The 13245-nt window shown below is 41.8% G+C and overlaps 1 protein-coding gene across 1 annotated transcript in view; it reads right to left on the bottom strand.

The window, feature by feature from the left end:
- The window catches only part of PCCA (propionyl CoA carboxylase, alpha polypeptide), a 375245-nt gene extending 363359 nt beyond the window's left edge, over positions 1 to 11886 (bottom strand). Inside the window, exon 1 of the mRNA XM_012644433.1 lies at positions 11611 to 11886. Coding sequence (XP_012499887.1) covers positions 11611 to 11787 — 177 coding nt within the window. The 5' untranslated portion in view covers positions 11788 to 11886. The remainder of the gene's footprint in view (positions 1 to 11610) is intronic.
- Positions 11887 to 13245: the final 1359 nt, after the last annotated feature.

The following is a 13245-nucleotide window of genomic DNA, read 5'->3' as shown; positions in this document are numbered from 1 at the left end:
AGAACAATTAACTGAGAATGGGAAAATAACTTTATTATTGTGTTCCTACTAAAGAACAAGACAATCTTTCGTATATTCCTTCAAGCATCTGTGAGTTAAAGAGTATTATCCCCAATTTTACAAATGAGAAATTTGAGTCCTAAGGACTTTAATTTTTCAAAGGTCACAAGGCAAGGCTGTAATGGTTATAAGATTTAAGCACAGATCTGTTAAAATCTTTCTTATTTTGAGATAATAAAAACAGCGGCACCTCCCACACTAATACTACAGGGTGTCCCAAAAGTCACCATACATAGAGAAAATGGGAAATTCTAGCTAAATGTACTTTCATTTACAAAATATTCATTTTTTCCCATTTTCCCTATGTATGGCAACTTTTGGGACACCCTGTATTGTCTACTAAAAGATATGATCTGCTGTTCCATACAGCTTGTACTCCTGTGGCCCAAAGTTTAAAAAAAAAAAAAAAAAAAACAGATGCCCCTGGTTAACCAATAACTAGAATTAGACATCGGACAAGCGAACAGAACTCTATAACCGCAGTCAGATCCACAAACGCTCTCTTCCTATTGACTCCTGGCAGACGTAAAAATGAAGAATCCAGGTCAAAACTCTGACAACTTTGCAAAGCCAGAACATAAAGTTTCTTTTCTAAATGCAGGGAACAAGAAAGTACAAAGTTGCTAATTTGGACCGCTACACAGAATTTTAAGGTTTGTTTTGTTAAGCACATAACCAACTGGATACATGCCCAGTCCAAAATTCTTTTGAAATACTTCCTAGCAACAAAGGTTTTGAGGAAAAACTTTAATCAAGGCCATTCATAAAGACGATTTAGCCCATCAAAGCCAAAAGGAGAAGGGTCAGGGTGTGCAAAATAACTTCCCAATAGCATACAGTCAGTGGTTCTCTTCCTCAAGAACAAATTTCCTATATTTTCCACACTTAGGAAAGAAACACCTGCTAACAGCAAGGCAAATGGGCAGTGGCATGACCCTCAGAAGCTCAAGACCTGGGTCAACTCCTACTTCCACTGCTTTGTAGCTAAGAGGCATTGAGCAAATCAATTCTCTAGGCCCAGTTTCTAGGCCCCAGTTTCCATCTATAAAATGTAGGTGACAACAAGTCCCTGCTTTCCTAGAGAGGATAAATGAGTCTTCATAAACAGTAAAGTGCAAAAAAAAAAAAACTAAGGTATTACACAAAAACTATGTACAAGTATTCAGCTGTCCCCCTTCTTTCTTAAAATTATACCAGAACCAATGGGGAGTTACCATTAAAGAAGAATGTAGTCATTAAGAGTTCTGGTCTAGACTGATTGTGAACCAGGTTCGAATGTTAAGTATATAGGAAATTTCCTCCTTTGTAAACTGGGCATAATAATAGTACTTATCTAGGCCATCATGCTGCTATAAAGATTAAATGAGAATGTATAAAATGCCTACCACAGTCTTACATATATATTACAGTCAGCATACAATAACCATTAGCCAAAAAAGGAAGGGAAATGGAACGGCTTTTAGACAAACTGGATACATGCCTTCCAGCCACTGCAAACAGGGAAACAAATATCCTTTTATAAGATAGCACTTACTTTTATCATCTAGATGCAGCTTTACGTGGCAGTCAAAACTGCCATATCCACTAGCAATTACCTTAAAGAACAATTTAAACAGCCAAAACCAAAACTACTATTGTTCCTAACATATCCACAGTGACATTCAGGTGAATAATACTAATAAAACAATTCTGGTAGCAGGTGAATTCACTGTCAGAATGAATTCTGCTTCAAAGAAACTATCTTCAAAACTGTGTTAATGGAGCCATAAAATGATCTCACCGATGCGAAAGTTAACATTAGTTAATGCTTCATCCCTAAAATTTCCAGGCTAAGGTCCTCTCTTCCATGTTTCATAACACAGAGCTTGGAAGCATTGGCTGAATATTTTTTCCAGCATTTTAACGGTCCCACAGTGACATTTTGCGGGCATCCCCTCTCTGAAGACACTTACCTAAATTGAGCTTTTTCATGGAAGCACAGCTTTTATTTCAAACAGACATTGACTATTCGGTCTTCAGAACCTCAGAGACCATTCCAGTCTTCACTGTCTGCCAAAAGTAAGCTGAACACCTAATATCTGAGAGAGGTGGCCAAGTCTCAAGATTCTCTGGGCCCTGCCTCGGTACTAAGCTCAATCCCCAGGAAACTATGTTAACTCTAAATCTTCAGCAGCCCACCATGACTCTCCAACCAAGCCATTCTTCCCAGCCCACCAGTAGCAGATTTGTTGGTGTCCACCCAGATCCTCCCCAGCTGCTGTGTTGACGACTTACGGTTCATACCTGCTCCCTTGTCTCGACCATGGGCCTGAGCTATCCAGGTGTTCTCCATCAAGCCTAAGCACTACCTCCTACCAGCACATAGCCAAGGACTGACTAACACAGCTGAGCCAGTCCCCTTACTTAAGGGGGATCAATTCAGTTATTTAATCTGTACCCTACAGCTGCGCTGTTCAATATGGCAGCCACTAGCCACCTTTAAATATGCCAAGGGCAAATTCAAATGTGCTCAAAGAGTAAACCACACACCAAATTTTGCAGATTTTGTACCAATAACATGTAAAAGACCTCATTAGTAAACTTTTACATGTTCATGTTCAAATAATATTTTGAATATATTGAGCTAAGCAAAATACATTAACATTAACTTCATCCTGTTTTACTTTTGTTTTCATTTTACCTTTTCAATGTGAGTGCTAGAAGATTTTTAATTACATTTGCAGCTCACCTTGCATTTGTTTGGGGCAGCGCTCATCTAGAGCACTAGTTCTCAAACTTTACAGTGTATCAAAATCACATGAAAGCCTTGTTAAAGCAGGCTGCTGGGTCCACCCCCAGATTTTCTGACTGGGCAGGTCTGGGGTGGGGATGGAGAATTTGCATTCCTAACATGTCCCCAGGTGATGCTGTTTCTGCTGGCTAAACACCACACTTTGAGAACCACTGCTCTAGAGCCTCCCGGTGGGATAAGACTAAAGCCAATCTCCAGATGTAAAAACCATAATGTGTTCAAGGTAACTACTGTCTTGCTCTTTCACCCAGCCTCAGCCTTCCCCAGCTCTACCACACTACCACAGCTGTCCCTAACCTTTTTGGCACCAGGGACCAGTTTCATGGAAAACGATTTTTCCACATTTATTGTGCAGTCAAACCTCTCTGCTAATGATAATCTGTATTTGCAGCCGCCCTCCAGTGCTAGCATCACCACCTCAGCTCCACCTAGATCATCAGGCATTAGATTTTCATAAGGAGCGTGCAACCTAGATCCCTCGCATGCACAGTTTACAGTAGGCTTCACACTCCTATGAGAATCTAATGCCCCGATGATCTGACAGGAGGCGGAGGTTATGAGGTGATGTGAGCGATGAAGAGAGGCTGTAAATACAGATGAAGCTTTGCTTGCTCACCCGCAGCTCACCTCCCCCATTCCGAACAAGTCATGGACCAGTACCAGTCAACAGCCCGGGGCTTGGGGACCACAGCACTACCACACCTAGGAGCTAGGTAGTTGACTTGAGATGTAATTCACATACAATCGTATACAGCCATTGTAGCCATTGAATGCACCCAGTCTCCTCTGATCTCATGAAGCTAAGCAGCATCAGGCCTGGTTAGTACTTGGATAGGAGATGTAATTCACAAACAATAAAACTTAACCTTTTAAAGTGTACAACTCAGTGGTTTTTAGTATGTTCACAACGCATGGAACCATCACCACTACTGATTCTAGGACATTTTTCATCACCCCAAAAAGAAACCCCTTAACTGTTTAGTCACTCCCATCCCCTCTCCTCCCAGCTCCTGGGCAACCACTAATCTACTTTCCTTCTCCATGGGTCAGCCTATTGTGGAGATTTCCCGTAAATGGAATCATATAATATGTGACCTTTTCTGTCTACCTTTCAAGAGTCATTCTGGATTCCTCCCTTCCTTATACAGGCCTACCTTGGAGATATTTCAGGTTCAATTCCAGACCACTGCAATAAAGCAAATATCACACACACAAAAAAATCATAGGAATGTTTTGTTTTCCTAGTGCATATAAAAGTTATGTTTACACTATCCTGTAGTCTATCAAGTGCACAATGGTATTATGTCTAAAAAAAAGTATATACCTTAATTAAACATTCATTATTGCTAAAAAATGCTAACAATCATCTAAGCCTTCAGCAAATCGTAATCTTGCTGGTGGAAGGTCGTTGACATCCATGCTGATGGCTGCTGACTGATCAGGGCGGTGGTTGCTAAAGGCTGGGGTAGCTGTGACAATTTCTAAAAATAAGATAATAATGAAGTTTGCCACATCAACTTCCTTTCATGCATGTGATGCTGTTTGATAGCATTTTGATCAGCCTGTCTTTTGACATTTTTTTGTCTTTAGGCATGAGGGTCTTGCTATGCTGCCCAGGCTGGATTTGAACTCCTGGGCTCAAGTGATCCTCCCAACTCAGCCTCCCAAGTAGCTGGGATTACAGGAGCACACCAGCATGCCTGGTTATCCTTTGAAGCTTTAATGCCAGGCATTGACTTCTCCTCTCTAGCTACGAGAGGCCTAAATGGCATTTTCTTCCAATAGAAAGCTGTTTTATCTCCATTGAAAATCTGCTTGTTTAGTGTAGCCACCTTCAGATCTTCTGGATAACTTGCTGCAGCTTCTCCAGGAGCACTTGCTACTTCACCTTGCCCTTTGATGTTGTAGAGATGGCTTCTTAAACCTCATGAAACAACCTCTGCTAACTTCAAACTTTTTTTCTGCAGCCTATTCACCTCTCTCAGCCTTGACAGAATTGAAGAGAGTTAGGGCCTTGCTCTGGATTTGGCTGTGGCTGGTGTGATTGTCTATCCAGACCATTCAAACTTTCTCCACACCAGCAATGAGGCTGTTCGACTTTCTTACCATTTGTGTGTTCACTGGAGTAGCACTTTTAATTTCCTTCAAGAACTTTTCCTTTGCGTTCACAACTTGGCTAACTGTTTGGCACAAGAGGCCCAGCTTTCAGCCTTTCTCACCTTTCAACATGCCTGTCTCAGTAAGCTTCATCATTTCCAGCTTTTGATTTAAAGTGAGAGATGTGAGAATCTTCCTTTCACTTGAACTGTAGTTATTAATTAGCTTAATTTCCATATTGTGTCTCATGGAATAGGGATGCCTGAGGAGTAGGAGAGAGATGGAGGAATGGCTAGTAGGTGGAGCAGTCAGAACACACACAACACTTATCCATTTAGAGTGCCATCTAGGCCGGGCGCGGTGGCTCACGCCTGTAATCCTAGCACTCTGGGAGGCCGAGACGGGCGGATTGTTTGAGCTCAGGAGTTCGAAACCAGCCTGAGCAAGAGCGAGACCCCGTCTCTACTAAAATTAGAAAGAAATTAATCGGACAACTAAAAATATATAGAAAAAAATTAGCCGGGCATGGTGGTGCATGCCTGTAGTCCCAGCTACCCAGGAGGCTGAGGCAGACGGATGGCTCGAGCCTAGGAGTTTGAGGTTGCTGTGAGCTAGGCTGACGCCACGGCACTCACTCTAACCCGGGCAAAAGAGTGAGACTCTGTCTCAAAAAAAAAGAGTGCCATCTTTATAGGCAAGGTTCATGGTGCCCCAAAACAATTATAATATTCAAATTAACAATTTGAATTGATAATCAATTATTCAAAAACAATTATTCAATTAACATCAAAGATCACAGATCACCCTAATGGATACAATAATGGAAAAAGTCTGAAACATTGCAAGAGTTACCAAAATGTGACAGACACAAGGTGAGCACATGCTGTTAGAAAAATGTCACTGATAGACTTGTTTGAAGGTTGCCATGAAACTTCAATTTGTGAAAAAATGCCATATCTGTGAGGCACAATAAAGTGAACAGCACTAAATGAAGTGTGCCTGTAACTCCCTTCTAACCCAACAGCAAGTACTACTGGCTCTAGCTCCAAAGTATGCCCCAACCTGACCAGTTCTCACCAACTCCAGCGCTGCCACCTAGCACAAGTTACCCTCAGGTCTGGCTTGGTCTTCCACAATAGCCTCCTGCCTCCGCTCTCTGCTTCCACTCCTACTGCCCCACACAGCCTGCTCCCACCCCTACTAAGATTCTCCACACAGTAGCCACAATCGTCGTCCAAAACGTAAATCCTATTTGCTTAAAATCCTGTCCAAATGGACTCCTGTTCTTAGATAAATTCCAAATACAAGCCCCTAGGTGACTCTGTCCTGCCAACCTCTCTCATCTCATCTCCTAGCACCCTCCTCAGTCAGTTCATTTCAACCAGAAGGGCACATCCCTTGATTATGCCAAATGCAATCCCACCTCAGAGCTTTTGCCTTGGCAGTTCTTGGTCTGGAGTGTCAGTCCTCTAAATCAGCACATAGTGGGCTATCTCGGTTTTCTATTCAAATGACACATGCTCAGAAATGTCTCCCCTGTTATCCTTAGGTAATATCCCCTACCCCCAGCACCACTGCCACTCTCTATCCCATTATCCTAATTTTTTCCTTAAAGAGCACTTACCACTCTGAACTTCTCTATTTATGTGACCAGTCTGAGTCTCCTCTATTCAAATATAACCATGATGGGGACAGAAACATTCAATATTATATCCCCAGCTCTAAATACTCTCTGGGACATAGTAGGTGCAGGTGGATTGACCGGTGGCCCCCAAAATAACACGCCCATGTCCTAGAACCTGTGAAAAAGGGTCTTTGCAAATATAACAAAGTTAAGGATCTCGAGAAGAGATCATCCTCGATCCTGTCATGATCCTATGTCCAATGACAAGTATCCTTATAAAAGAAAAAGAGAGCAAGACACACAGAGAGAAGCAGAAGGCTGGCCATGTGAAGCAGAGGATGAGCCTGGAGTGATGTGACCATAAGCCAAGAATACCTAGAGTCACCAGAAGCTCAAAGAGACAAGGAAGGATCCCCCCTAGAGGCTTCAGAGGGAGTGTGGCCCTGCTGACATCTTGATATCAGACTTCTAGACTCCAGAACTCTGAGAAAATGAATTTCTCTTGTTTTAAGCTACCAGGTTTATGGTTATTCATACAACAGCCCTAGGAAACCAATGGTTTCCTGAGTAATGAATATCAAAGAGAATATGTTACATGGATGCTGTATTAATTTTCCTGAATGAAATTACAAGTCTGTATCTTCCAACGTTTTTGAAATTAACTTTTACTTTGATCTGATTATGTTGATTCCATCATAATTTGTGGTCCTTTTTAAAATTAAAATGTCAGCAGGCATTCAAAATAAAGAAACTAATTTTTTTAAATCATATAATACTTTTCTTTCAAAAAAGCATATTTTTGCTTCAACTATTGGAAAGTATCTTCAAAACAAACACAATATTTCTGCATATGACATTTCACCATGCTATTGAAATTATTCTCATTAAAGACCAAAGGTCTTAAATTCTTTCATTAATCTTTATTTTTATTCCTGAACCTCTCTGCATCTGAGACATGAGGAAGAAAAATTTTTTAATTTCTTTAGGCTCCTTCTGTACATGCCATAGTGCCTGGAACTTAGAAGATGCTCCCAACACTTTTTGAGAGATAGCTAGATCTCTAGACAAATGAACGAATGAATGTTAACTACTTCTTGAAAGTTCTTCTCCAGGCTCGGGTAACACTACACTATATTGGCTCCTCTCAAACCATTTCTCTAAATCCTATAGTCTCTTCTTCTTCTAAATCCTAATTTAGGGTTATAGGATGGAGTATTTATTCAATTAAATAGTAACTCACTGTATCCTTCAGTGTTCACATACTCTAATTTTTTCCTCAGATTCCTGACCCAAAAACGGGCCACTGATTCTCCTCTGTCTTCCCAGAACCCCAGCATGACTCTTGTAGGCCTCTAACTCCAGATATCTAACATAAAACACTATGTTTCTATCCCAAAAAAATTCTTCCTTCCCAAATTTCCTTTTTTGTCCCCATTCTCCCACTTACATTTTAAAAATTTTGGAATCATTTACACAACTCCTTTTCTTTTACTCTCTTGATCAAAAAATGTCACCATCTTTCCCCCTTATTTAGAAAAGAGCTGTAGCAGTTACTACCTCTGTTCTGAACCTCATAAGAACAGAATGAAATCCAAAAGTTAAATGTATAAATACATAAATGTCTGTAAACATTTTATTATACCAGAAACTGGCTTCTGTAATAAACTGAGAAGATTTTTTCCCAAACGATTTGTCAAAAATGTATCGGCATGTTGAAAAGATTAACCTCCAGGCAATTCTAGAGGATTCAGATAAGCTTAAATATTCTTTTCCATGTTTACTGATTTAAAAAGAAAATCACAGATTTCAAGGAACATATAACTTAAGCATTCAAACTTCATGAATGCACCACACAATGAGACCAAATGAGAGATAATCTGTAATTAGAAAAGCAAAGCTTTAGACTCATTTTATCTAAGGTTCAAATTCTACCTTAGCCAATTGTGTCCTTAAGCAGTTACTTAACTGCTCTGAGCTTTGTTTCCTCTCATGCAAAATTGGGATTTTTGACCTAGTTGCAACACGGATAAAAGATAATATATGAAAACTATATAAGGCATATAACGTTCAATAAAAACTGTGGTAATTACCACAAAACCAACATCCTAGAGCCACTGAAGACATGTAGGCAGAAGAAAAAAATAGGTATTGAAACAGAATGTGTTTAAAAAGCTGATATACAAAACAAGTGAAGACTTACATGTACCCTAAAAATAAACAAACTCTGTTAATTAGCTAAAAGACTGGTCAGAATTCTCTAGACTAGAGTCTAGAGTTAGCTACCTGCTTTCCAACCAACCAAAAGGTTTGCAGAGTTGGAGGGAAGGTTGGGAGGGGTTAAAATCTTCAAAAGGTTCAGCTTCAAACAGACCCAGTAGAGCACATTTCAAGTTCATAGAAGGGAAGCACGGAAAGAAGCCAAGCAGCGGCTCAAGTTCCCATAGAGTGACAGTGAACTTCAGAGATGCTTCTAATTCCACCTCAACGAGGAATTCTTTGCAGGCACAAACATAAGGCAACTCTATTGTTACAAATGCAGCACCTATTGTGTCAAACATTCTGCTAAGAACACAGACAAGATGCAGTCTCTGCTGATACATTAAAAGGGAGAAACCAGGTAAGAAAAATCAAAGCTTATATATTACACAGTAAGTGTACAACAGTAAGTACAGTAACAACCTTCCTCAGCCTCTTCAATCTAAAATGTCAATGTCATCCCTCCCACCTCCCACATCAATGGCTTCCCACTGCCCACTGCTCTAAGACAAACACCAAACCTCATAACATGATCTTTAGGGCCCAGCATCCTCTGACTGCTGCCTACCTTTCCAGTACCATCCAGTCTCTGCACCAGAGCCTCAGTAGGCTCTTCTCAGTTCTTCTAACTTGTCATTCCCTCCAGCCACCGGACCTTTGCACACACTGCTCTCTCATACAGAACACTCATCTCTTCTCTCTTTGCTGGAAAAGTTCATATTATCCTTCAAAAGTTGTCTCAATTTTCACTTCCAAAGATAAATACTTCCTTACTGTAGGTAGCATAGTATGATTAAGAGCACAGGTTCTGGAGTTCTAATTCCTAGGTCTGCCATTTACTAGCTCCTACAGCTTTAAGCAAGTCACATAAATCTTTGTGCCTTGTTTTCCTCTTCTGTAAATGGGGATTATATGACTGTTGTGAGGATAGAATAAATTAACTCAAGTAAAGCATCAGAACAGTATCTAGGACATAGAGCCCAAAATCCTTTTGACTTGGTTAAATCCCTCTATTTAATTTTCTTGTAACACTAGGACCCTAACAGCATTTTACACTTATCTGTCTCTTCCTAGTAAAGTTTCTAAGAAAGCAGAAACCATATTCATTCCCTGGAGCTGGAACACAGGAGGTATTCAGTAAAGATTTGTTAAAAAAAAAAAAAAAGCTAAAAGGAAGAAAATGAGGCCCAACAAAGTGGCCTATCCAATATACAAAACCTCGTGTGTATGATTCCAAAACCCACACCTTTCCACCATACCATACTGCTTTCTATGTAAATGCACAAGTCTTAACAAATGCAATTCACAGGGCCAACAGATGAAAAGATTATAGAACAATGAATACTAAACTATAAACTGTATGGCAACACAAAGAACAGTGAGAGTGAGCATTCTGAAGTTGACACAAAGCAAATAAAGGTGCCAGTTTACGGACTGGGCGTGGTGGCTCAGGCCTGTAATCCTAGCACTCTGGGAGGCCGAGGCTAGTGGATCGCTCAAGGCTGGTGGATCGCTCAAGGTCAGGAGTTCGAGACCAGCCTGAGCAAGAGCGAGACCCCGTCTCTACTAAAAAATAGAAAGAAATGATCTGGACAACTAAAAATATATAGAAAAAATTAGCCGGGCATGGTGGCGCATGCCTGTGGTCCCAGCTACTTGGGAGGCTGAGGCAGGAGGATCGCTTGAGCCCAGGAGTGTGAGGTTGCTGTGAGTTAGGCTGATGCCACGGCACTCACTCTAGCCCGGGCAACAGAGTGAGACTCTGTCTCAAAAAAAAAAAAAAAAAAAAAAAAAGGTGCCAGTTTACTTCCACTCCCATGATCAGCGATCAGCTCTAACTCTCACACTGCCCATCTGGGCCTCAGTTCCCAACTCTTTAAAAGGAATAGGATAAGGCAGATTATCTGTAAAGTGTCTTCCATTTCTAAATTTCAATGACAATAAATCAAGTTACTATGTGGCAATTTAAAAAATTTTTTTGTTTTAAAAAAGAAAGTTCAACAAGCACACTGAACCAGCTGGTTTTCAGAGGTCCTTCATTTTAAAGAATTGTTCAAGTGAGTCAGTAAACCCTATTATTAAATTGAGGTAGTCTATGCCCAAAATAACAAGAGACTCAATGTCGAAGGGAAAAAGAGTTAAGAGGCACATACAAACACTCCAACCTGTAAGTCAAGCTGCCACCATGACACCCTAGGAAATACATAACAGGGATGAGATGTGTTTATAATAGTACAAAAATCAGGCTAACCATTACATAGAACATTAAAATAAATTCACAGGATGCATTTCATACACAGTATACTACAGAGTCATACAATTAAAATATGCTTTCAAGTCAAACGTAAAATCTATTATCAATCCTGGTACCGTATAATACTTTAAAAGTTAAGATAAACTCACAACCCTAACTCTACTTGAACAGCAATTCAGTGTCCCTTCAAAAAGGAAACTACAGGGACTCTTAAAAACACAACCTGGAAAGATTAAGAAGAAGCAAGTACCGCAAGGCACTGGAATCGGACCAAGGGCAATGCAGGTACATTACTACCCTGCGGCCAGAGAGAGCGAGAACACAAGACTGCAGCCTGCCTCCTTAGGCCCCTCTGCCTTCCAGCATCCTCGGGAGGAACGGCTGCAACGAGCCTCCTTCGCCTGCTCTAGCGCGAACGCCAGAAGGGAGGACGAGAGCGTCTCAGGCTGCGGGGACGCGAGGGAAAGGACAGGGGTGTAGCCCGGGCACCGCCGGGGCAGCGGGATCGAGCCAGCGCTCTCGGGGTACCGGCCACCCAGCGGCAGTGAGGGCTGGAAGCCCAGCGAAGCCCAGGCCCGCAGGAGCCCCGTCGCTCCTCACCTTCAGGGTCCACAGCGCCGCGCTCCGCATCAGCTGCTGCGGCGGCCGCCGCCCACGCCGTCCGGCAGCTACCAGCGCTACTGCCCCTACCCAGAGCCCCGCCATTGTCGTCCCTGCAGACCGCTTCTGCGCTGACCTCTCACCCCGCCGAAGGGGGGGGGAAGGGGAGCCACTGGGCTTCAGCCAATTACGAGCCAGGGATCAGAAGCCACGCCCCCTGCCGCGCGGGGAGGGGCGGATGTGGGAGGAGGTCTGCTCGAGCAGCTGGAGCCGGGAGCCGCGAGATGGACTGCAGAGACGGAGCGCTAAGACCCGTAGGAAGTTGGGGGGCGGAGCGGAGCGAGAGGCTACCGGCCGGAGCGGACCCTGGAAGTCAGAGTCTGGGAGACACGTGTGAGGTCTGGCGGCCTGCCAGGGTAAACCCCATACCATCCCAGCGTCCACCCAGCAACCAACACGCAGCCCTGCCAGTTAATGTCACTGACTCTCCTCCGCCCCTTGGCCACCTGGAGTCTCGAGGGCCCAAAGTTCCAGACATATGCTCAAACCGTATTCCTGTATGTTTGAAAGTGTAAATTCCAAAGCGAGGTAAAGTTTTGCAAAGTTTTTGGGCGAGCGCGGTAACACAGAAAAAGTTCTAGGTCTAGAAATCAGAGATCTAGCTCAAGTCCTACCTCTGCCATTTAATATCTGCGTGTCAGAGAAATTAGCCATAACCAGTGTCAGTTTAGTTTCTGTTGCTTGCAAGCAGGAATCCTTAACTACTTAAGGGCCAGATCTTATGCAGATGCCTCAATTCCGTCTTATTTTAAATTTTACAAGAACCCTAATGGCTTATATATCATTCCCATTTTGAGAAACTGAAGTTATGAAGAGGTAAAGTCACTCAGTGAGTAAATGCTGAAACTATAGTTTGAACCCAGTTGGCTGGGTTGAGGGACTGGGCTTTCATTTTGTTTTACTATGGACATTTTTAAACATCAATGAGATAAAATAGTATTATGATCATCCAGGTACCCATCACACAACATCAACAAATCAACATTTTGTCAATCTATTTTCATCTATTCCTCTTTTTATTTTTTGCTGGAGTATTTTAAAGCAAATCTCAAACATCAGGTCATCTCATCTATAAACACATCAGTATCAGGTTCTGCACTTAACTATTTGCCTCTCCTGCAGAGTCACCTTCAGAGAGTTACAAAGCTAGGAATGACTTCAAGTACGTTACAGCATGACAAATGCCAAAAGAGATAAACAAAATGTTTGGGGATATCAAAAAGGTGACATTCACTGGATTTTTTTTAATGGAAGTAGGAACTTTTATGAAAAATGAAAAGGATTATCAGTTTCACAGGATTTCTTTTATGCACTTGAGGCTGGACTCATTTCCTACCCAAGAAATCTGCTTTTCTGCTTTTTCTTTTCTTTCTTTTTCTTTTCCCTATTTTTACCCTTTGTATTAGTACTCCTTAGGTTCTATCTATTTTTCTTATAGGAGTTCTTTTTATGAAAGACACTTGGAGCGGAAACTACTTGTCTCATAATATCCATTCCCCACTC

The sequence above is a fragment of the Propithecus coquereli genome, unplaced genomic scaffold (assembly GCF_000956105.1).
Source record: "Propithecus coquereli isolate 6110/MARCELLA unplaced genomic scaffold, Pcoq_1.0 Scaffold212, whole genome shotgun sequence".
NCBI classification, from domain to species: Eukaryota; Metazoa; Chordata; class Mammalia; order Primates; family Indriidae; genus Propithecus; species Propithecus coquereli.
The sequence above is the reverse complement of the archived record's forward strand: the minus strand, read 5'-3'. Positions and strand labels throughout refer to the sequence as shown.